The following is a 22702-nucleotide window of genomic DNA, read 5'->3' as shown; positions in this document are numbered from 1 at the left end:
AGTTCTTTCATTAGTGGTGACTTATAGCAAGGGCAGTGTAATGGTAGTGGGAATTTGAAGATCTTCCCTGACCCTTAATAAATTTAGGGGAATTTAAAGACCTTCCCTGCTTTGAAACAAACTCTGCCTTCTATAGGCTGAATGTAGTCACATGGAGTCTGTGATGGAAGGAGTTTGCTGAAGAGTATAGTAGAGTCCACAGGAAGATGAGTCAGAGAGATGGTGGAAGAGGGATGCTCAGGCAAGGAGTTAGGTTTGTAAGTAAAATATTGATATTATATTGGTTTGTGGGAAGGCTAAAGGATGACATGGTGCTCTGACATGTTGCGGTACATTAACTTCTATGTTGCTATAATGGATTTAGTTTCCTGATGTTGGGATTTGGTTTTCCGGTGTCTGAATAAATGTTTTGCTTCTGTCCTCTATATGGAGAGCTTGTTATATTTTGTGATTGAGCACCATGTGGGAATATTTATAGTCATGATCAGTGCTGTAAATATTGCATTGGCACTACAGGGAGTTTTGTATAGGAGATGACCACTTATGGAGAAAATGCACAAAACCTGTCCTGGCTTGCTGGAAGACATGTACCTGAAGACAATTTTTTGGACAGTGTAGAGCTGAGGTGAAATGTGAAGTGCCCATTTAGCACTCCTGAAAACTGCTTTGTGTCTTGGTGGTTTTAAGTCTCAAGTTCCCAGGGGAGTATAACAGTAATTATTATTTATTATATCCTGTGCATTTATTTTATGTTGGGGAGGCAATTAAGTATCTCATATTTGATTCATGATGTATATTGAGTATCTTTTTTCCCCCCTCATTGGGGTACTATTTCTACAAGCTTTATTTTGTCTACTGAACTCTAAGTTGCTTGATTATAGAGACTTTCATATTATTATTTGTTTCTTTTTTCTGGGTTAGCAGAGTACCTTGCACAGAAGCATTCAATAAATATCTGTTAAGTTGAATTGTTTTACCCAAAGACTAAAACAGAAAGATTTGCCTACACAAAAGTTTACTTGAGTGCACTCTAGCCTGAAGATCTCAATGACTCTGGTTTATTTCCCTAATTCCAAAAACTTATATCTCCTGCTAATGGTAGTTATAATAGTATTGTATTTGTGGATCTTTATATCAGAAGAAACTTGGCTAGCTCAAGTGAGTTATGAATGGTTTATTTTCAAATGCACTTAGTATTACTGGTTTATTACGCTGTCTTAATGGAGCTACTTAAAGAATTTAATAGAATTTTAGTTTAATTTTAATTAGCATGAAGTTTTAAAAAATAAAATTCAAATAAATTTTTCTATGAAAATAATTTGAAAAACATGTGAAATGGTCATTTATAGTTGTTATTTTTTTCCACAGAGAATTCAGAATCCTAAGAGAGGGTGAAAATGGAAGTTCTCAGTTATAATATTAAACAAAGCTAATTTATGTCTATTTATTTTCTTATTCTAAGATAGAAACCATGTAAGTCTACTAAAATCTCTACCTGTTTGTAGTTGAAAAAACTAAATTTGGGAAACAATAAACTAGAAGAAGTTCCAGAAGAGCTGATGTACCTTAAAAACTTGGAAATCCTCCATTTATTCAGAAATTTAATAAAGTCATTTTCACCTAAGTCATTTGGTAAGTCAATAAAAAAAAATATTTAGTTTAACTATTAAAATTTAAGAATAGTACCAAAGGCATTGTATTTGATGTCTTTTTTCAGTTTTCATCTTTTTATTCAAATGTTTATACATTTAATTTTGTGAATATTTTATTTTTATTTTTGGGAAGGCTCCTTTGTTGTTGTATTGTGTGTTTCTGAATGCCTATTTCTAACAATCTCAAGCAATTAGTAAATTCCCATTGCAGAATCTCTAATCTTCAGTTTAAGTTAGGAGGATCTCTACTCCAAGCATGTGAAGACTTCCCCTGGTGGAATGGGTAGATGAAAACAATTTGTTCTTTTTTTTTTTGAGGGGGGAAGGCAAGACAATTGGGGTTAAGTGACTTGCTCAGGTTACACAGCTAGTAAGTATGTCAAGTGTTTGAGGTTGGATTTGAACTCAGGTCTTCCTGACTCCAGGGCTGGTGCTCTATTCTCTGGGCCACCTAGCTGTCCCAGAAAACAATTTGTTCTAAAGGCCATGAAGGCAGTTTAAGCAGGTTCTGTGGAACTCTTAGAGCTTGGTCAGACATTGATGATGCTGATATACTCCACTTCATTGTGGGACACTGATGGCATCTTGACTTTTGTTCTCCCCCTTGGACTTTGATAAATCAGGAAGAGAGAGTAAGGCTGATGACTTTGCACAACTCTGATTCACTTAAATTCAATTCATGGACAAGTCAAGACATCACCCATCATCCAGTATTTTCCAACATCATGATGTCCCAGATATAAAAACTGGTAGACACTGCTACAGGGTGTCCATCCAAATACATATTAAAATCTAGGCAACTAATATTCTTCATCCACTTGGTTTTTCCTTGTGGAAGGACAACCTGGAAACTCCTTTAAGTGATTGTTAATCTGATGTTTATTATCAAAGGGTTAATGAACAGAAATTTGTGTTGTTACAGTTTCCAAGAAATCATAGAGGATTTTGATATATGTCTGGAGATACTTCTTTGTAAAAGAGTCTATAAGGGGGAATTTTAAGAGTCTATAAGGGGACAATAAGCACAATAAGATTTTATATTCAATATGTCTTTCAGTTGTCAAACAGTAAAGAGGCACTGAATATCACCAGTGAAAGCCTGTTTATTCCTTTCTAATATTCTAATTAAGGATGCTATCAATCTGTGTAAAGATAACTTTTATAAAGATTTTGTATAGAGTCAGAGCCAAGATGGTGGAGTAAAAGCAGGAACTTGCTTGAGCTCATACCCCAACCACCTCCAATACCTGTAAAAAATCACTCCAAACAAATTTTAAAGCTATAGAACTCACAAAATGAGAGAATGAAATACATCTCCAGCAGCCTGGCAAGCTGAAAGGGTCTATTGCACTGGGCTGAGAGTGGAGTGCAGTCCCATATGGGCCATGCCAGCACAGACCCATGGCACAGACCAGCCAGAGCAGGCTTTGGTAGTTTTGGCAGTTTCCAGACTTCTCAAACCATAAATGCCAAAGAAAAAATAAAAGGTCAATGGGGAAACTCTGTTGACCTGAATGAGAGAATAATGTGGTCTGGCCCCTGCTCCTGGGAGAGTGGAGGAGGCAGCTGTAGCAGTGCTTCCAGAGCTCCAGGTCCACAGATGGTGGGGGAACCAAGTGGCTGACTGGGGGGAAACTGCAGGAATCTCTTTGCTGGTGCAGAGATAGGATTCTCTTGCTTTGCTCCACTTGGATCAGGGTCACAGTCTTGGGTGGAAGTCCTGGGGTGAGGAGGAGCACTGGCATGGCAGAATTTATGGTGGCTATGGAGAGGGAATCCTCCTCACAGGTCTGAGGCCAGCACTTAGAAGTAGCTCTGAAAACAGCTGCACTAAACCTCAGAAATTTGGGAGACAGCACTCTTCATTCTGGAAGCAGAATTCTACTATGGCAAAGAGCTCAAAAGTCAAGTAATCTGCTGGCAAAATGAGCAAACAGAGAAAGAGAAATCACACTATAGAATCATTCTGTGGTGACAAAGATGATCAAAATATAGAACGAGAAGAAGATGACAAAGTCAAAACTCCTGCATCAGCGGTAGAAAGGTGGCAAAGTGAATAGAGCACTGGCCCTGGAGTCAGGAGGACCTGAGTTCAAATCCACCCTCAGACACTTAACACTTACTAGCTCTGTGACCTTGGGCAAGTCACTTAATGCCAATTGCCCTGTCCTTCCCCTTCCAAAAAAGCACAAAAAACAAAAACAAACCCCTCCAACTCCTGCATCAAAAGCCTCTAAGAAAAATATTAATTGGTTGCTGGCCACAGAAGGGCTCAAAAAGGATTTCAAAAATCAAGTAAGAGAATTAGAGGAAAAATTGGGAAGAGAAATGAGAGTGATGCAAGAAAATCATGAAAAATGAGTCAACAGCTTGCTAAAGGATAATCCAGAAATACTGAAGAAAATAATGCCTTAAAAATAGACTAACTCAAATGGCAAAAGAGGTCCAAAAACCAATGAGGAGAAGAATGCCTTAAAAATCTAAATGGGCCAAATGGAAAAGGAAGTCCAAAAGCTCACTGAAGAAAATAATTCCTTCAGAATTAGAATGGAACAAATGGAAGCTAATGACTTTATGAGAAATCAAGATATTATAAAACAGATTCAAAAGAATGAAAAAATAGAAGACAATGTAAAATATCTCATTGGAAAAACCACTGACCTGGAAAATAGATCCAGGAGAGATAATTCATATGTATGTGTGTATATGTATACATAGACAGAGGGCACAGGGTGAGTTGAATATGAAGGGATGATATCTAAAAAATAAAATTAAGAGGTGAAAGAGGAATATATTGGAAGAAGGAGAAAGGTAGAGATAGAATAGGGTAAATTATTTCATATAAAAGAGGCAAGAGAAAGCTGTTACAATGGAGAGGAAGAGCAAGGAGGTGAAAGGGAAGGAGTCAACCTTACTCTCATTGGATTTGGCTTAAGGAGGGAATAACATATACACTCAATTGGCATCTTACTCTACAAGAGAATAAGGGAGAAGTGTATAAGAGGAGGAGATGATAGAAGGCAGGGCAGATTGGAGGAGGGGGTAATCGGAAGCAAATACTCTTGAAAAGGGACAGGATCAAAGGAGAAAATAGAATAAATGGATGGTGGGATCAGATGAAGGAAAATATAGTTAGTCTTTCACAATATGGCTACTATGGAAATATTTTGCATAACTACACATGTATAACCTATATTGAATTGCTTGTCTTCTCAATGAGGATGGGTGAGGAAGGAAGAAGGGAAAGAATCTGGAACTCAAAGTTTTAAAAACAAATGTTAAAAAATTATTTCTTTATGCAACTGGAAAATAAAATATACAGGCAATGGGATATAGAAATCTATCTTTTTCTACAAGAAAGTAAGGGGTAAGGGGGGAGGATAAGGGAGGATATAAGAGATGGCAGACTGGGCTTGCCATCTTGGGGTTGGGGGTAGGGGAGAGATAGGAAGAAAATTTGGAATTCAAAATCTTGCAGAAATGAATGTTGAAAACTAAAATAAATAAAAAGGAAAAATAAAGATTTTGTATAGAAGAAAGAGTTGGCATTGAGGTTCACAGTTATCAATATTCTTTTGGCCACCTTTTCTCATTATCAATAAAGACTGATTTGTTTTTCTGTCATCAGGATATTTCTCTCCTTCAGATTCCTTGTATATCAGTTCCCCAAGAATCTGACAAACATGTTGCTTGCAGAATCAACCTAAAAATTGGGTTGCCTCTCCTCTATATATGCTTAGTTTGATATGTCTGCTTTCCCTGTCCTCCTGTTCTCTTCACTGTCATTTCTATCTCCTCTGTACGCATATCTAAAACTATGCTTGTTCAAATGTGGTGGTTCTCCTGCCATTGTTGGAGGGAGAACTTGTTATAATGATTTTTACAAATCTTTTCCATTTTTCTTCTGTTTATAGCTGTTGTTCCTTTTTCATCCTTGAATGCCTTTGGGAAGCTTTTGATTAACTTGGATAGTTTTCCAAGATTTCCTTAAATTGTTTTCCCTCACCATTGGCTTCTCTGTCCTTTAGAAGCATCATTTCAATATTGCCCACCATCCTTCTTTGAGAGATTTACATTCTATTCCAGTGTTGACTTGGAAAGTTTACATTCTAATTTGGTGGGGTTTTTTTTGGCAGCAGGAGATTTAAATTTTATTTTATTTGCAGGAGATTCAGATTCATTATGATTAAATTGCATTCTGGGTTCTCTTGGTCTCCTTGTTGGGACAAATAATTTATGGTTAAACTTTTGGAAAAACTAATATAGTTGTCAATATAATTTCTGTCGTTCATTTCCATTTTTTGATTTTGAGTTATTTGCTTAAACAATTCAAGTTTAATTTACTTCAATTGTATATCATATATTTTTCTCTTTGCTTTTTAAAAAACTTATTATGATCTTAGCTTTGATGAGTGTTCACAGATAGCTGATGATAAGTTTCTCAAGTCTTTTTTTTTTTTTAAAGCAATTGGGGTTAAGTAACTTGCTCAAGATTACACGGCCAGTTATTTTGTGTGGGTGCCAAGTATCTGAGGCTGGAACTGATCCCAGGTCTCCTGACGCCAGGGCTGGTGCTCTTACTCACTGCACCACCTGACCACCCCAAGTTTCTCAAGTCTTAATAGTATTCTTAGTAGGTTTGTTATTTAGATATATAATTTCGTAGGATGTCTTATGCAATTAAGAATATTTAGAAACCTATCCATGGGAATCTTTATTTCATTTGGACTATAAAAAATTCTCTATAACATCAGCAAACATCTTACGTATGTTTTCCTGTTCAGATTCATAATCATTTGATGTTCATATTCGATGGGACATTGAATAACATAATCTCTGTAGTTTTATTTATCACAGAGACTTGTACTGTTTTAACATATATGTGAAGACAAATTTTTTGAAGTAGTGCCTTTAAAATAGCATTTTGTGTTATTGAGTCAAGCTTAAATACTGAAGTGGATCTGTAGTCTTATAAATGTGAACATTCCTTCCAACAATGCAGATTGCAACCTGTACATCCCTTCCATCCCTGATCATCCTGTGTGTCTCATACATATTCTCCTATAAGTTCATGAGAGATGGTCCAGGTAATATGCTGAGGACTTTTTCTTTTGACATTGTGATGATACCACTGGAACAAATCCACCAGTTATCCCTTGCTCACTATCTCTTATCTTTTTTGCTCAAATATTTAATGACACATTTTAATTGATTCTGCTTCATAACTTATTTGTAATGTTTGAGCCTGATCACATCAACCAAGCACCTCTCTATTGATCTTTAGGTGATACACATTTTCAAGTCTTTGGGAAGGGTCATGTTTCATGACTTGAAGTCACACAATCTGGTAGAATATTAATATGAAAAAATGGGTCTTTTTAGGGAGAAATTTTTCATTAAAAACTTTGCAATTTTCCAAAAACTTTTGCAAATAATCCACTGTCACTCTCTTAATTCCATTTGTCATATACGTCTCTATATGTGTGTGTGTGTGTTTATGTGTATCTATTTCAACATTGATTAATGAGCTTTGTAAGTATTCTAAATAGCTTTTATCATAGTCTGGATAGCATTTAGTTGTTTTTCCCCATGTAGATGGTTAGACCATACTCTTTTAAATGATTATGAATGCTCTGCAGTGTTTGGGACTCAATCAACTTATACAATGTTATCAGCAAATAATAACACATCAAGGACTTCACTATAGGAAAATTTTCTTCTATTTGGGTTCTATACTAGATCTCCTCCATAACAATGGTGAACACATTTGTCAAGGATACATCTCCCCATTTTGTATGTTTTCTGATATTGATAACTAGAGAGTTATCAGTCAAGGTTATCAGTATTATATATTTTCTAGAATCTTGTAAAATTTTGATATGTTGATGGGAGAAAAACCTTGTCTCAGGAAACCCTTTAAGGTGGTGTTTGATCAAATTTTATTTTTAACTAACAAATAATAAGTATAATAGGAGGTTTCAGTCAATTGATCATAAAGATATAGACTGTTACCTTCCAAAGATAGCCTGTTCCTTCTGAATAATCTTGGCAAGGATATTCTCAATATGAGTATGTATTATTTATTTTCATAAAACATTGTATTTAGATTTACTTAGAAAACAAGCATGTAGGAATATTTTCTCAGTCCCTTTTATTTTTGTAGCAATGAGATTTGAGTTTTTTTCATGCCTCTGGTTGGTATCTTTCCCTTCTTCAGATATTTTGATAACTGGTCCTTAAACACTCTCTTAATTGTGCTGTCTTGAACATGGACCTTCTCTAAATGCATTATGGTGTAGTTCAACTATTTCTTTCTATTTTTTATTATAGAGTTTTTTCTATAAGTGCATTTCAGACTCTGATGTTACAGTTTAGGTGTGTTACTCGATTATTCTTGAGTGAAAAGAATTTGTTATGAAGTCATCAATCTTTTTCATGTTTATTGCTCTTTCTTTTTTTTTTTTTTAAGTTTTTATTGATGTCTTATATTTTTTTTTTTGGTAACATCAGTGTGCTTTCCTCCAGTATTCTTCTTCCCAGAAAGCATCCCATATAACAAATTATATTTTTAAAGATAAAAAAGAAGAAAAAATCAGCATAACAAATCAACACATAGAAAAAGTTTAAAATAAGTACAACACTAATGAATCTTCCATTTCTGCAAAAGGGGTGAAGTATCTTCTAATATCTCTTACTTCTGAGTCATGTTTGTTGATTGTAATTTTGTATCATTTGCTTTTTTTGTTCTTTCCATTTTCATTGTTATAATTGTGCATATTGTTTTCTTGACTCTACTTGCTTGACTCTGCATCTGTTCATATAGATCTTTTCAAATTTCTCTATTCATTTGCTTTCATTTTCATTCATATTTCATCATTAAGGATGAATATACTTAATTGGATATTTTTAAAAAATTGATTATTTTACTCCATCTTCTCTGTTTTATGTGATGATATTGCATATAATCTTCCACTATCCTTCTCCATAAGATTTTAAAGAGAAATTTATATCATAACCTATTGTTGCCGTTGATTGCCGTAGCTCTCTAGTTGAAAAGTAAAGTTGTGTTTGCCAAAACAAGAGTTTTTTTTTTAGCAATCTAACTCTTGGTTTCTTTACTTATAGCAACTGATTTCATTAATTAAATTTCCATATGAAGTAATTGCATTTGGTGTCAGTGCCCTTTCTTCCATCCATCTCTCATTTCTTGACATCAAAAATGTGTTTAAATACAACAGACTGGAATTGTCTTAATTACACATTGTGTCTTTTTTCATTTTAATTCTTCTGGTGTTCTGTTAATTTTAAAATATATAATTTTCCCAATTATATGTGAACATTATTTATTATTATTATTAACATTCATTAAAAAAAATTGAGTTCCAAATTTTCTCCCTCCTTTCTTTCCCCCTTCATTTAGAAGAAAATTTGAAATACGTTATACATGTGGAGTCATGCTAAACATATTTCCATATTATTCATGTTGTGAAAGAAAACACAGTTTAAAAGCAAACAAAACCCAAAACACCTAAGAAAAAGAAAGTTTTAAAAAATTTGCTTTGATCTGCATTCAGATGCCATTAGTACTTTCTGGAGAGTGTTATAGCGTTTTTCATCATAAGTCCTTTGGAATTGTCTTGGATCATTGTATTGCTGAGGATAACTAAGTCATTCACAGCTGGTCATCATAAAATATTGCTGTTATTGTGTACACTCTTCTCCTGATTCTTCTTACTTCATTCTTCATCAGTTCCTGTAAGTCTTTCCAGGTTTTTCTAAAAGCATGCTGTTCATCATTTCTTATGGCAAAATAGTACTCCATTACAATCATATACCACAACTTGTTCAGCCATTCCCCAATTCATAGGTATTCCCTCATTGTCCAATTCTTTGCCATTGCAAAAGAGCTGCTATAAATATTTCTGTATATAAAGATCCTTTTGCTTTTTACCTCTTTTGGATATAGACCTAATAGTGATATTACTGAGTTAAGGCATATGGGAGTTTTAGAGCCATTTTGGCATAGATCCAAATTGCCCTCCAGAATGGTTCAATCAGTTTATAACTCCATCAACAATGCATTAGTGTTGGGGTGGCCAGGTGGCTCAGCAAGTAAGAGCACCGACCCCAGTGTAGGGATGACCTGGGGATTGAATTCGGGCTCAGATACTTAGCACCACACCCAGAAATAACTGGCCGTGTAACCTTGAGCAAGTTACTGAACCCCAATTGCTTAAAAAAACAAACAATGCATTAGTGTTCCAGTTTTCCCATTTATCATTTTCCCTTTCTGTCATACTAACCAATCTGACAGGAGTGAGGTACCTAAGAGTTGCTTTAATTTGCATTCCTCTAATCAATAGTGATTTAGAGCATTTTTTCATATGACTATAGATAGCTTATTTGAGAAATGAGGCCTTTACCAGAGAAACTTGCTGTAAATTTTCTTTCCAGTTATGATTACTGACTATCTTCCATTCCATTTTTTTTTTGCTTTTTTTGGAGGGGGCAGGGTAGGGCAAATGGGATTAAGTGACTTGCCCAAGGTCACATGGCTAGTTTGTGTGTGTGTGTGTGTGTGTGTGTGTGTGTGTGAAGTGTCTGAGTCTGGATCTGAACCCAGGTCCTCCTGACTCTAGGGCCAGTGCTCTACTCACTGCACCACCTAGCTGCCTCTTCCATTCCATTTTCAAGGAGAACCTGGGAATTATCCTTTTATTTAGCTGAGTCAAATGCTTTTTCAATGATAATAATGACATATAACATTTATATAGTGTTTACTATGTGCCAGATACTGTGCTAAGCACTTTTCAAATGCTATTTTATTTGATTCTCACAACAACCCTGGGAAGTAAGATCGATATTCTCCCTATTTTACATATGGGGAAATTGAGGCAAACAGATGTTTAGTGACTTGCCCAAGGTCAATAAGCTAGGAAATATATGATGCTGGATTTGAACCCAGAAAGATGAGAGGATTCTTGACACCAGGTCCAGTTCTCTATCCATTATGCCACCTAGCTGCCCTGCATCAATAAACAATTATGGGGGAATCTTATATTTTATCCACCTGTTAGTGGGATTCTGCAAAATATCTAATGTTTTAGATAGTGTTAGAATTTGAAGTTTTTTTTTTGTTCAAAGGCATTTAGAACCTTTAATTTCTATGTTTTCTGGTTTTAGGGATTAAGATCCATTAAATCTGGGGCAACTAGGTGGCACAGTGAATATAGCACTGGTCCTGGAGTCAGGAGGACCTGAGTTCAAATCCGACCTCAGACATTTAACACTTACTATCTGTGTGACCTTGGGCAAGTCACTTAAACCCAATTGCTCTGCCTTCCCCCCTCCAAAAAAAAGACAAAAAAGAACCATTAAATCTTTCAAGTTCTTTGGGAATTGCTTTAAATATGGTATGTAAACCAAGTTCCAATTATTTAGTCCTAGTTATCCAAAGGCAGGCTCTTCCTAATTAAATATATCATGGTCAAATCAGATTTTCAAGTTTATTATTAAGCACAAACTATGTAAGTGTTTACTTATTGACATCTCCAATAATTTTTGTTTATCTGACTGGTCAGAAAAACTATCTGAAACTCAAATACTTAAGTACCTTTCCTATTCATGAGGTCTGAAGAGCAAGGAACAAACTGTCTACTTGCTCAATAGAGTGACTTTTTGGGAAGAGTCAGAGAAGCAAAATGAAGGGAAATGAACTCAGTTTTATAAAGCACTTAACATTCATCAACACACTTGACAATCACAAATTCTACTGTGAGATAGATTCTATTATTATTATTCCCATTTTGCAGGTGAGGGAATTTATGAGCAGAGATTAAATAGCTCCAGGTTACATAGCTTGTGGATGACATAGGACTCAGATGCTGGTCTTCTTGACTGGGTCCAGTGGCTATCTACTAGGCCATTGTCTCTTTGGCTTCATAGCATCTTCTTGGTTATTAGGATTTAGAACTGGAAAAGAACTTAGAAGTCATTTAGTCCAGTCCATTCATTTAACAGACAATAAAACTGAAGACTCAAAATTATAAACAGACTTTTCTCAAGTCACACAAGTAGTCAGTCATTAAATATTTGTTATGTACTTACTATGTGCCAGGAACTGTGCTAAATGTTAAGGATAGAAATATGAAAAAGCAAAATAGAATCTTTATCCTCAAGGAGCTTACAATCTATTGGGGAAAGTCAAGTTGCAAAGCCAGATTTCAACTCTGAAGGTTTTGTGACTTCAAATATGGGTATCTTCTATTCTACCAATGAGGATGGTTTTCATAGTAGGACTTCATTATTTTATTACAAGTTAATTTCTGTTATATTAGGCATACCCTTATTTAAGTATAAGTTCAAAAGAACAAAAGCAAATGTTAATTGTTTTTCATTATTCATTATTTTGTATCATCTGCTCTGACGTACTCTCGGTGTAAATAGTACTTAACATGGTCAAACTCTGGTTAAACATATGTCTATTGAATGAATACTTCTAATACTTTTAAAATAGCTATATAATAATTTTTATACAATACCAGGCACATAGATGGTGCAGTGAATAGTGTGCTGGGCCTGGAGTCAGGAAGATCTGAGTTCAAATGCAGTCTCAGAAACTTACTAGTTGTGTAACTAGCTGTGTGATCTTGGACAAGTCACTTAACCTTGTTTGCCTCAGTTTCCTCATCTGTAAAATGAGCCAGGGAAGGAAATAGCACACTACTACAGTATCTTTGCCAAGAAAACCCCAAATTGGGTCATAAAGAGTCAGACATGACTGAATCAATTGAACAACAACAGCCCACTTATGAAGAGTTATATAGCTCATGGGACAGCAAATATATACTGTGTTTTTTTTTTTTTTGTTAACCAAGATGGTAGAAAAGGGATAATGAGAGGCTTATCTTTAAGAATTTAACTACAATTTGCTCTGTAGAAGAGAAGGAAAAAGTAAAATAGAAGAACATGGTTACTTCATTGAACCTGCAGAAAGTATAAATTGTATGTCTGCTTAATTTGCTAAAGATTCATTTTCTTCAACAGATGGCTTAGAGAATTTGAACATTTTGAATATGAACCACAACAAACTTAAAACAATTCCTCCAGAAATAAACAGGTAATTTTATTTATAATACAATTGCCCTGTACCTCCTCACTTCCCTGCTTCCAATTTTCTGTTGCAACTAATACTTGTGGGTAATATAGACATACAAAGAACTGAAGAAGTGAGACACCATTAATCACAAGGATGAAAAACAATATGGCTTCATGGTCTAACAACAAAATTGGGCCTTTAAAATTCCCAGCTCTGGTGCAGCTAGGTTGTGCAGTAAGTAAAGCCTTGGCCCTGGAGTCAGGAGGACCTGAATTTGGTTCCGGCCTCAGACACTTAGCACCCACACAAAAAACTAGCCATGTAACCTTGGGCAAGTTACTTAACCCCAATTGCCCTCCAAAAGGCAAAAAAAAAATTCCCAGTTCTGTTGCTGCTTGTGTCCAGTCCATGGACACATGCTCAGTCTCTGTAGTTTCATGTTTATTTACTACAAAGTAGTGATGTTAGCACTTCTCTTACATAAAAATTGGCAGTTTAAAGTATTGAGTTTGTTAGAAAAGGTAACATATTAAAACACAGGTTTCAAGAACCAGAGCATTATTTTTTTATCCCATATTTTATTATCTCTCCTCCCCCCAAAAAGACTGTTTCTCTTATATTGTACATGTGTACAAATCAGGCTGCCACTATAGCATCTTTCCCCAAACCAGCTGAGAGATTCCTCCTTCTGAGGGCCAAGCTCTCTCTTGGACTTTTTCAGTGACAGATGGAGAGAGAGCCTTGTTTGGGGTTTACTTTGGAGATTCTTTTTATTGCCTTCTGAACAGAAACAGATGTATTACTGAGTAAGAACAACAAGATTTTTTTAAGAAAAAGAAAATATGAACAGCCAAATAGCACAGGACATTCTACAGTACACTTAATCCATTCAGATAGCTTGCTTACACCTCTTGTCAATATATTTTGTTTTTCCCAACTATGTTTTTTTTTTTTTTTCTGGAGGGGGAAAATAATCACATTTCGGTCAAATGTTACATATAAGAATTTGGATACACTTTAAATCGACATCATCTACGCAGAAACAAAGTATGTTAATAACAATGTTTGCAGTTAGTTTACATACTTTTTTTTTTTTACTACTTTTGCTAATCAACATATTTATGCATTAATCCTGGGTTTCTAATTTTATGTTTTTAATCTTTAACAGTTAGTCAACAAACATTTATTAAGTGCTTACTGTGTGCCAGACATTGTGCTAAGGGCTGGAGATACAAAGACAAGCAAAAAGAAAGTCCTTGACCCCCAGAAGCTTGTGCTCTATGGGGAGAAGGCAGCATATTTATATAAGGGAGTTGACAAGTAGGAGGAGGGAGGAAGAAGGTACCTGGTAAGGGAGGGGGAAAGATGGTGGTGATGTCTGCAAAGTCAGGAGCAAATTCAGGGGAAGAATGAAGGAAATCTGGCTTGGGCTTCTCCCCAAAAGAAAACCCTGAGAGGAAACCACAAATGGGAGAAGAGGGCAAAAGGGGTGAAGGGGGTGTTCCAGGATGAGAAGGCAACTAAGTCTGGCAAATCAGAAGCAGAACCAAGAAGAGACACACTTATTGAAGGTATAAAAGCATTACATTCAAGCAATACTATTCATTTTATAAACCAGAAACTCTTAATCTTTTTGTGTTATGGATCACTTTGGTGGTCTGGTGAAGCCTATGAACTCATTAGAATATTGTGTTTTTAAATAAATAAAATGAATAAGATTACAAAGATAATTAGTTATACTGAAATAAAGGTATAGTTTTTCCCACCCAAGTTTACCTCAGGTTAAGAACTCCTGTTATGGGGCGGCCAGGTAGCACAGCGAGTAAGAGCACCGGCTCCAGTGTTGAGAAGACCTGGAGATCGAATCCCGGGCTCAGACACTTAGCACCCCACCCAGCAACACCTGGCCGTGTAACCTTGAGCAAGTTACTTAACCCCGATTGCTTAAAAAAAAAAAAAAAAAACAACTCCTGTTATAAACTGAGCAAGGCACATTTAGTAGGTATGAAAATTTGATTTAATAGATTCAAAAGAGGTGTGAAGCAACTGCCTTCTAACAGAAACTAAACAGATATTTGTAAATTAGATTTTCTTTTTTTTCCCAGTGGGGGAAGGTGGGAGGGAGAAAAAAATGTTTAATTATGGGAAAAGATTAATTAAAAAAAAAAACAAGCTAAGCAAACCAACCTATCTGGGACTTCCTATAAGAGATATTAGTAGAAAAGAGTTCAGTGCAGAATTTCATTCACGTACTTTAATTTTTAGATTACAGAATCTTAAATGCTTGAGCTTGAACAATAATGAGATAACTGATATTCCTAAGGAACTTTGTTCCCTGGCTTATCTTTCTGAAATTCAACTAAACTACAATCGACTTGTTTCCATCCCTGAAGAATTTATAACTTTGAATAATCTCAGAAGGCTGTCCTTGGCAAGAAACCTCATGGTTGTATTCCCAATGGTAAGTAAAATATCAAAGTCAATCTTTCCTCCTTTGGTAAGGTAGAAATTTATAAAACTATTGCTAACCTGCTTTAGTGTTAATAGATAGCATTTATGTAGCCCTTTAGGGTTTGCAAAGCACTATACAAATATTATCTCATTTTATCTTCATAACTACTCCAGGAGATAGATGTTATTATCCCTTTTTTGTAGATGAGGAAACTGAGGCTGAGAAATTAAGTGCATCACACAAGTAGAAACTGATTGATGTTAGATATGAACTTAGGTTTTCCTGACTCCAGGTCCAGTGAGTGATAAAAATTTGTCCAAGGTTCCACTGACTAGGCACTGTGGCCAATCACTGAAGTAATGATGCAGAGATTATTACTGTATCTTAAATGTTATATTACACTCAGAACACAAAGTCAGAGAGCCCAGGGCATCAGTTTTAGCAGCCATACACAGACTCTGAATACATAAACAGCATACAAAAATCGAATTTTATAGAAAGCAAGAGAGGATGATAAGGGAATATATGTCTGAAACAAGTAACAGAAGGGGGAAGATAAGAACACCTTCTAGCTGGTCAGAGTAAGAATTATGGCTTATTTCTCAGCCTTAATTCCTGAGATGTTAGGACCTTTGAACTTCCAGAAACAATGTCTGGAAATTCAAAATAGACCCTTAGGAAATGCCAGCCTCTTAACATGGTGGCAGCAAAAAGCCTGAGCCATTTTTTTTCTTGTTACAGTCTTTCTCTTATCAGAAAAATTGAGCCAGAAATTTTCATGTTACAACTTTAGCACCTCACTGCCTAGATGTTTTAAATGAGTTTTAATAAGCAGAATTTATTTTAGATCTACAGACCACATACTAAATTCTATCTATGACTTACTTGTATATGCTAAGCAAGTCATCTTATCCCTTTTGGCATATTAATTTCTTATTATAGTGTATATAATCAATTCTCAACCAACTCTATCAGTGGCAGATACTTATATTGAGGACAATTTCAATATATTGCAATAATATTATATATCCCAATAATATTATACATTATATACATACATGTGACTAACATAATACATACATATTTATGGTGCTCCAATAATATTTGTATAATTTTAAGCTTTAATAATTTTGCATGTATAAATGCTAGCCACTTACAAAAAATATGATTTGAAAGCTTATTTGAATTTCTTTTGCATTTATTTAGTTTTGTGAATCTTAAATTATACATTTTAATTTTACCAAGATGGGGCACCCTGTTATTATGCATTGCATGTATGACAGTTTCTATATGACACTTTCTCAGACCAGTAGATCTGTATGGGAGGTGTTCTAGTTTGGCCACCATGGTCACTTGATGTAGCTCCATTAAATTTTTTTAATTGTGGGATCTTCTATGTATCAAAGTCTCATTCTTTGGATGATATTAAAAGCTAGAATTATAAATTTTTCCATTTTTCTTTCAGTCTCTGAGGAGCAGCTAGTGAAAGTTTTTCCAAAGTTTTAAAATTGACTACAGTGATATAGGACAAGATGCTAGTTATAAGAAACACCAATATTTCAAAGATTTAAATAACCTTTTGAATGTTATTTTTTATAATTTAGTAGAATGGATACTTTCTGCTGTTATCAAAGCTAAAATCTGCACTAAAACTTTTGGGGGCACCATGTATATATTGTTTTAGAGTACATTCTAGAATTTGGTGGGATGAAGGGTACAACAGGTATTAGGCTTATCTTTATTCTTCATTACATTGTTTAGCCTAATATACCTGAGCAAACATCAACTAGTGATAGGAAGAAGCAAACAAGAAGAAGTTCAGCATAAGGATAGAGGGTGGATGTGTGGTTTCTCTGGTGTAGGGAACTTCCAGGTGAGGAAATTCCTTCAACAATGCAAGTTGGCATGTTCTCTGCAATTTATAATCTTCAAGATTATAAGCAGGTCTACACAGTCTGTCAAAGGATTTCCTGTAGCCTGTGAAAAATGTAGGGTTACCATACTGCCCAGAGTTTTATGTTGTCACGTGACCCCTGGCAACCAACCATCCTCAGTCTGTCTCTAATCTAACCTGTCATGTGACCCTTAGTCACCAATCATCTTCAGTCTGTCTCTAGTTACCCTGTTTGCACCTGGAGAAGTTTACAAGTTGTGCAGGTCTGGCTTGAGCACGGAGGGTTGAAATGTCTTCCCTGTGGTCATGTAGTTGGTGTGTATCAGAGGTGAAATTTAAAACCAAGTTTTCCTGGCTCTGAGCCCAAATCTCTATTCACTACACCAGTGGTGTCAAACTCAAATAGAAATGGATGCCTTCAGTTTCCAGATTGACTTTTTGTTGGTCAGTCACATCTGACTCTTAATGATCTCTTGGAATATCACACACCAATACTGTCCATGGGATTTTCTTGGCAAAGATACTGAAGTTGTTTGCCATTTCCTTCTCCAGTAGATTAAGGCAAACAGAGGTTAAGTGACTTACCCAGAGTCACATGGCTGGTAAGTGTCTGAGGGATGCACCAGTACTCTATTCTGAGCCACCTAGCTGTCTTCTTGATTTAGGAACCCACAAATTAATATTATATATGTTGTATTGTATTTTTACATATTTTGCTAAACATTTACCGATAATATTTTAATGAGATTCTCTGAAGTGCAAATTTGACATCTCTACTACACTGTGCTGCTCCAAGCAGGGGAAAATAACTCGAGGTATAAAAATTTTGGTAGCTAATCTGCAAAGGAGAAAAAAAATTGCATTTGGACAAGTGACTGACCACAAACACAATGGCCATTTTTAAAATGGCTTGATTTTTAATTGTTTTATTATTTCATTTTTCACTAATCCTACCAGTCAGTCACCCAGTTTTGTAAACGTGGTTGTATTCTTACCTCATTCTCCATCATCACATATATCTAATCTATTTCTAAATCTTGCTGTTCTGATCTGTACTATTTCTTTCAAATCCGTGCCCTTCTTTCCTCTCACAGACTGTCACCATGAGAGTTCAGAAGAGAGGAGAGTATAGACTCTCATCACCTATTGTTTATACTAGTGTGTTAGCCTCTTTTTTTATCCAGGAAAATTAAAATCTGGTATTTTATTTAAAAAATATTTATTTACTTTTAGTTTCCAACATTCAGTTCCATAATCCCTTGAGTTTCAAATTTTCTCCCCTTCTTTCTAATCCCTCCCCCTCAAACCCATGGCAGCATGAAATCAAATATAGGATCTACAGATACCTTCACATGAAACATTAGTCAAGTTGTAAAGAAGGATTATAACCAATGGAGTGAACAATGAGGAAGCGAAACAAAACCAAACCACAAAAGAGAGAGCAAGTAGTTTGCTTCAATCTATCTTCAGACTCCAGTTCTTTCTCTGGTTATGGATATCCCTTTCTATCATGAGGCTTTTGGAGTTGTTTTACAACCTTGCGTTGATGAGAGGAGCCCAGTCTATTAAAGTTAGTCATCTATTGTGTTAGCCTCTTAACTGGTCTTCCTATTTGAAATCTCCCTCTTCTTTAATTCTTCTCTCCACAGCTGTTAAGTGATGTTCCTAAAGTGCTGGGACTATATACTTCTGCTTCTCCATCAGCTCTTCACAACCTGAGCCCCACATACCCTTCCAAGCTTATTAAGAATTGCTTCCCTTCCTGCACTCTGTGGTCCAGCCAAATTGATTGCCTTGCTGTTCCTCACTCCCATCTCCTCTCTATATGTTTGCACTGCCCACTCTTCATGCCCAGAATGAATTTCTTCCTCATCTCTGCCTTTTAGATTCACCTGAACCATCAGAGCTTTGGTCAAGTGACACTTTCTACATGAAGCCTTTCCTGATTCCCCCAGCTGCTAGTGACATCCCCATACAAAAATTCACCTTGTATCTATTTTGCATATATACATATATGTTTATATATGTACTTTATATGCATGTTGTCTCCTTGCAAAAAAAATATGAGCTCCTTGAGGACAAGAACTTTTATTTTTGTTTTTCTGTTTCTAATGCCTGGTACCTGGTGGGTATTTAAATTTACATTTACTAGTTATCCTTTTATACATTTCTCTTTAGAAAATTTATTATTGTAATTTACTTTTATTTTTAGCAATACCTGTCAGGAGACATAAATGTACACATATATGTATGTACATGGCTATATAATATTAATAGCTAACATTTATATACTACTATTTGCTTTACAATTATCTCATTTAATCCTCACAATAATCCTGAAAGATAGGGTGCTATTATTATCCCCATTTTACAGATGAGGGAAGTGAGTCAGAGGTTAAATGACTCACACAGCTAGTAAATGTCTAAAGTTGAATTTGAACTTAAGTCTTCCTGATTCCAGGCTCAGCACTCCATTCATTGTGCCACCTAGTTGCCCCATTAAAAGAGGGCAACTTTTATCATTTTCATATGTGACACTTAAAAAATCCCAAAGGTCATGCATGAATAACAAAGATATTCAAATGACAGCATATCTCCATTGCAATGCTAGTGTTGAGGAACTAAGATGACAGCCAAGGGATTCAAAAATCTTACACAAAGGTAAGGTTTTTTTATTCATCAAGTTGATGATTTCTTCAAGAATTATACAAAGGTTCAATTGTGATTATTTCACAACCTTTCTAATGTTCTTAAATTGTAATAGAATGACATTAGTACTTGTACTATTCAACTCACAGCCTTGCGAGAAAGGTACTTTGTAAATTTTAAAGCACTGAATTTGTTAGTCATTTAATAAGAATTAATTAAGTGCTTACTACATGTCAGGTATTATGCTAAGTACTGGTGATACAAAGAAAGGCAAAAACATGGTCTTTGCCCTTAAAAAGCTCACATTCTAATGGAAGAGAGAACAAAGAAATACCTATTTACATATCATCTATTATCTACCTCTTTATCTCTCTATATCTATATAGAGATCTATGTATCTATATCTATAGGCACTCACATATATGTAGATATTTAGACATATATTTTTACATACACAACAGGTAAATAATTTCATAGGAAAAGCACTAGCAGTGAGGGAAGGGAAATCAGGAAAGGCCACCTGTAGAAGGTGGGATTTGAGCTATCTTGAGGAAAGCCTGGGAAACCAGAGGGAAGACTCAAGGGGCAAGAACATTACAGGTATGGGGGACATCCAGTCGGGAGATAGATTGACATGAGGTATGAAGAACAAGAAGTCCAATGTCCCTGAGTCATGGAATACATAGAGAGGAGTAAAGTTCAATAAAATCAGAAAGATATAAAGGAGTCATGTAAATTAGTGCTGACAGAGGATTCTGTTTGATCTTGGAGTTGATGGGGAGCTACTGGAATTTATTGAGTAGGGGAGTGACATGGTCAGACCTAAACTTTAGAAAAATCACTTTGTCTTCTGAGTGGAAGGTGGATTGTTGTGGGAAGGGATTTGAGGCTGGGAGAACAACCAGTGGGTTAGCGTGCAGGTGTGAGATGATGAGGGCCTGCACTAGGCCTGTAGGAAATGAGAGCTTAGAGTTGATTCACTTTAAATATTTGTTCTGAAAGCATCTGACTTGATGCTTATATAATGCTTGCCCAAGTGCTGACATTTTAAGAAACATATTTCTTCATATATTTGTATAAAAAATGAGGATCTAAGAAGATGAACCATTGTAAACAGTGTCATCAGAGATTGAAAAATAGAGGTTGATTATGTGGAAAGGGTGAGAGATAACCAGTGGGCAGCACTTGGGCTTGTTTGAGAAAATAAGAAATGTCACCAGGATGACCAGAGGTTGAACCTCATTCCTTCCCTTCCCTCTCACTGCTGGTTTTCCCTAGGGATAAATTTTGTGGGAGGACATGGACAAAGCTGCACAGAATGGACAAGCATTGGTATATTGAAATCTGGATTATTTAACTTCTATCTTATAGTTAAGGAAAAGGGACATACATAAAGAAGGATTTACAGATTCATTTTATGTAAAAATATATAGAAAATTTATGGTTATATATCTGTGGGAATTTGGAAAATATGATGTTATCCTGAATTTCAGGCAAAGCATCTGCCTCTCTAAATACGAGGTTATAGCTCTTTACCACCATCTGATGCCAGTGGTAATTTTTTGAGAGGTGAATAATCCAAGAATGAGGTTGTGAGAACAATCTAGGCCTTCTCTACCTTCCTCCTAGTGAGGACAGAGAACCTAGATTCCAGGGAAGTACAGGAATATATCTAGAGACCAATGACAAGGAAAAACAAGCTTTGAATGGATACTTGCAATTTTAGTTTTTGATTAGATTTCCTTTGCTTTTATATCCTTGTATATTTTTGTGTCTTGTGTTTACTGCGTGTCAAATACTTTTATCTTTTTCTTTTCTTTCCCCTCATTTTCCCAGTGGTGACATTGAGCTTAGTGACCAATGAATTACAGAAGATATTTGAAAATTAGAGGCACAGAGAAACAAGCTGGCTGGGTTTAATTAGATCATTAGGTATCTGTGGATTAGCCTCTGTTTACTTTTGTTGGCATCGGGGCAAAGGAGGATTGCACTAATTACCTATTAAAAATAGCTACGTAAATTACACCATCCTTTTCCCAGGAAAGATGAGAAGCCCACCTTAAATAAATTAAGTATTTCTGAGGAATCTCCACTAAGGGAGTCCTCAGAGCAGTGAAAAAGAGGGGCAAATAGGCAGTTTGGTATAGCAGTTAGATCCATAATTAAGATAGTTATCAAAAAGAAGACAAAGTTCTGTAACTCTTGCTTCAAACAACTCCAGGGCCGGTGCTTTTACTCACTGCGCCACCTAGCCGCCCCTTATAAGTATTTTTTTAAATGTGGTTCCTTTTCCCATTTGTATGATCTGACCTGAAAAAGGTCAGAACCACTATAGCCCAGAGCTGAGTCAAGTATCAAACATTAAAGACAAACTGTGGTTTATTTCTAAAAATTATTTATTTATTTTTAGTTTTTAACATTCACTTCCATAAGATTGAGTTTCAAATTTTCTCCCTATCTGTCCCCTCTCCCCTCACCCCAAGGCAGCATGTAATATGATATAGGCTCTACATATACATTCATATTGAACTTATTTTCACATTAGTCATGTTGAAAAATTAGAAACAATGAGAAAGAAGAAACAAACAAAAAAAGAAAGAGCAAATAATATGCTTCAATCTGCATTTAGACTCCACAGTTTTTTTTCTGGATGTGGGCAGCATTTTCCATCATGAGTCCTTTGGACTTGTCTTGGACTCTTGCATTGCTAAGAAGAGATAAGTCTATCAAGGTTAGTCATCACACATTGTGGCTCTTATTGTGTACAATGTTCTCCTGGTTCTGCTCACTGCACTCAGCATCAATTCATTCAGGTCTTTCTAAGCTTTTCTGAAGTCCACCTGCTCATCATTTCTTATAGCACAATAGTATTCCATTAATTATATTCATATACTACAACTTGTTCAGCCATTCCTCAACTGATGGGCATACTCTCAACTTCCAATTCCTTTTTTTTT

At 35.6% G+C, this 22702-nt stretch overlaps 1 protein-coding gene across 1 annotated transcript in view; it reads left to right on the top strand.

Moving 5' to 3' along the window:
- LRRC69 (leucine rich repeat containing 69) overlaps positions 1-22702 on the top strand; it is a 140071-nt gene that overhangs the window by 23962 nt on the left and 93407 nt on the right. Inside the window, exons 5-7 of the mRNA XM_069086579.1 lie at positions 1506-1632; positions 12699-12771; positions 15016-15211. Coding sequence (XP_068942680.1) covers positions 1506-1632; positions 12699-12771; positions 15016-15211 — 396 coding nt within the window. The remainder of the gene's footprint in view (positions 1-1505; positions 1633-12698; positions 12772-15015; positions 15212-22702) is intronic.

Source organism: Petaurus breviceps, unplaced genomic scaffold (genome assembly GCF_028583685.1).
Source record: "Petaurus breviceps papuanus isolate PSGF00001 unplaced genomic scaffold, PetGlider_PUasm1.0 179, whole genome shotgun sequence".
Lineage (NCBI taxonomy): Eukaryota > Metazoa > Chordata > Mammalia > Diprotodontia > Petauridae > Petaurus > Petaurus breviceps.
This window is presented reverse-complemented; position numbering and strand designations above follow the sequence as displayed.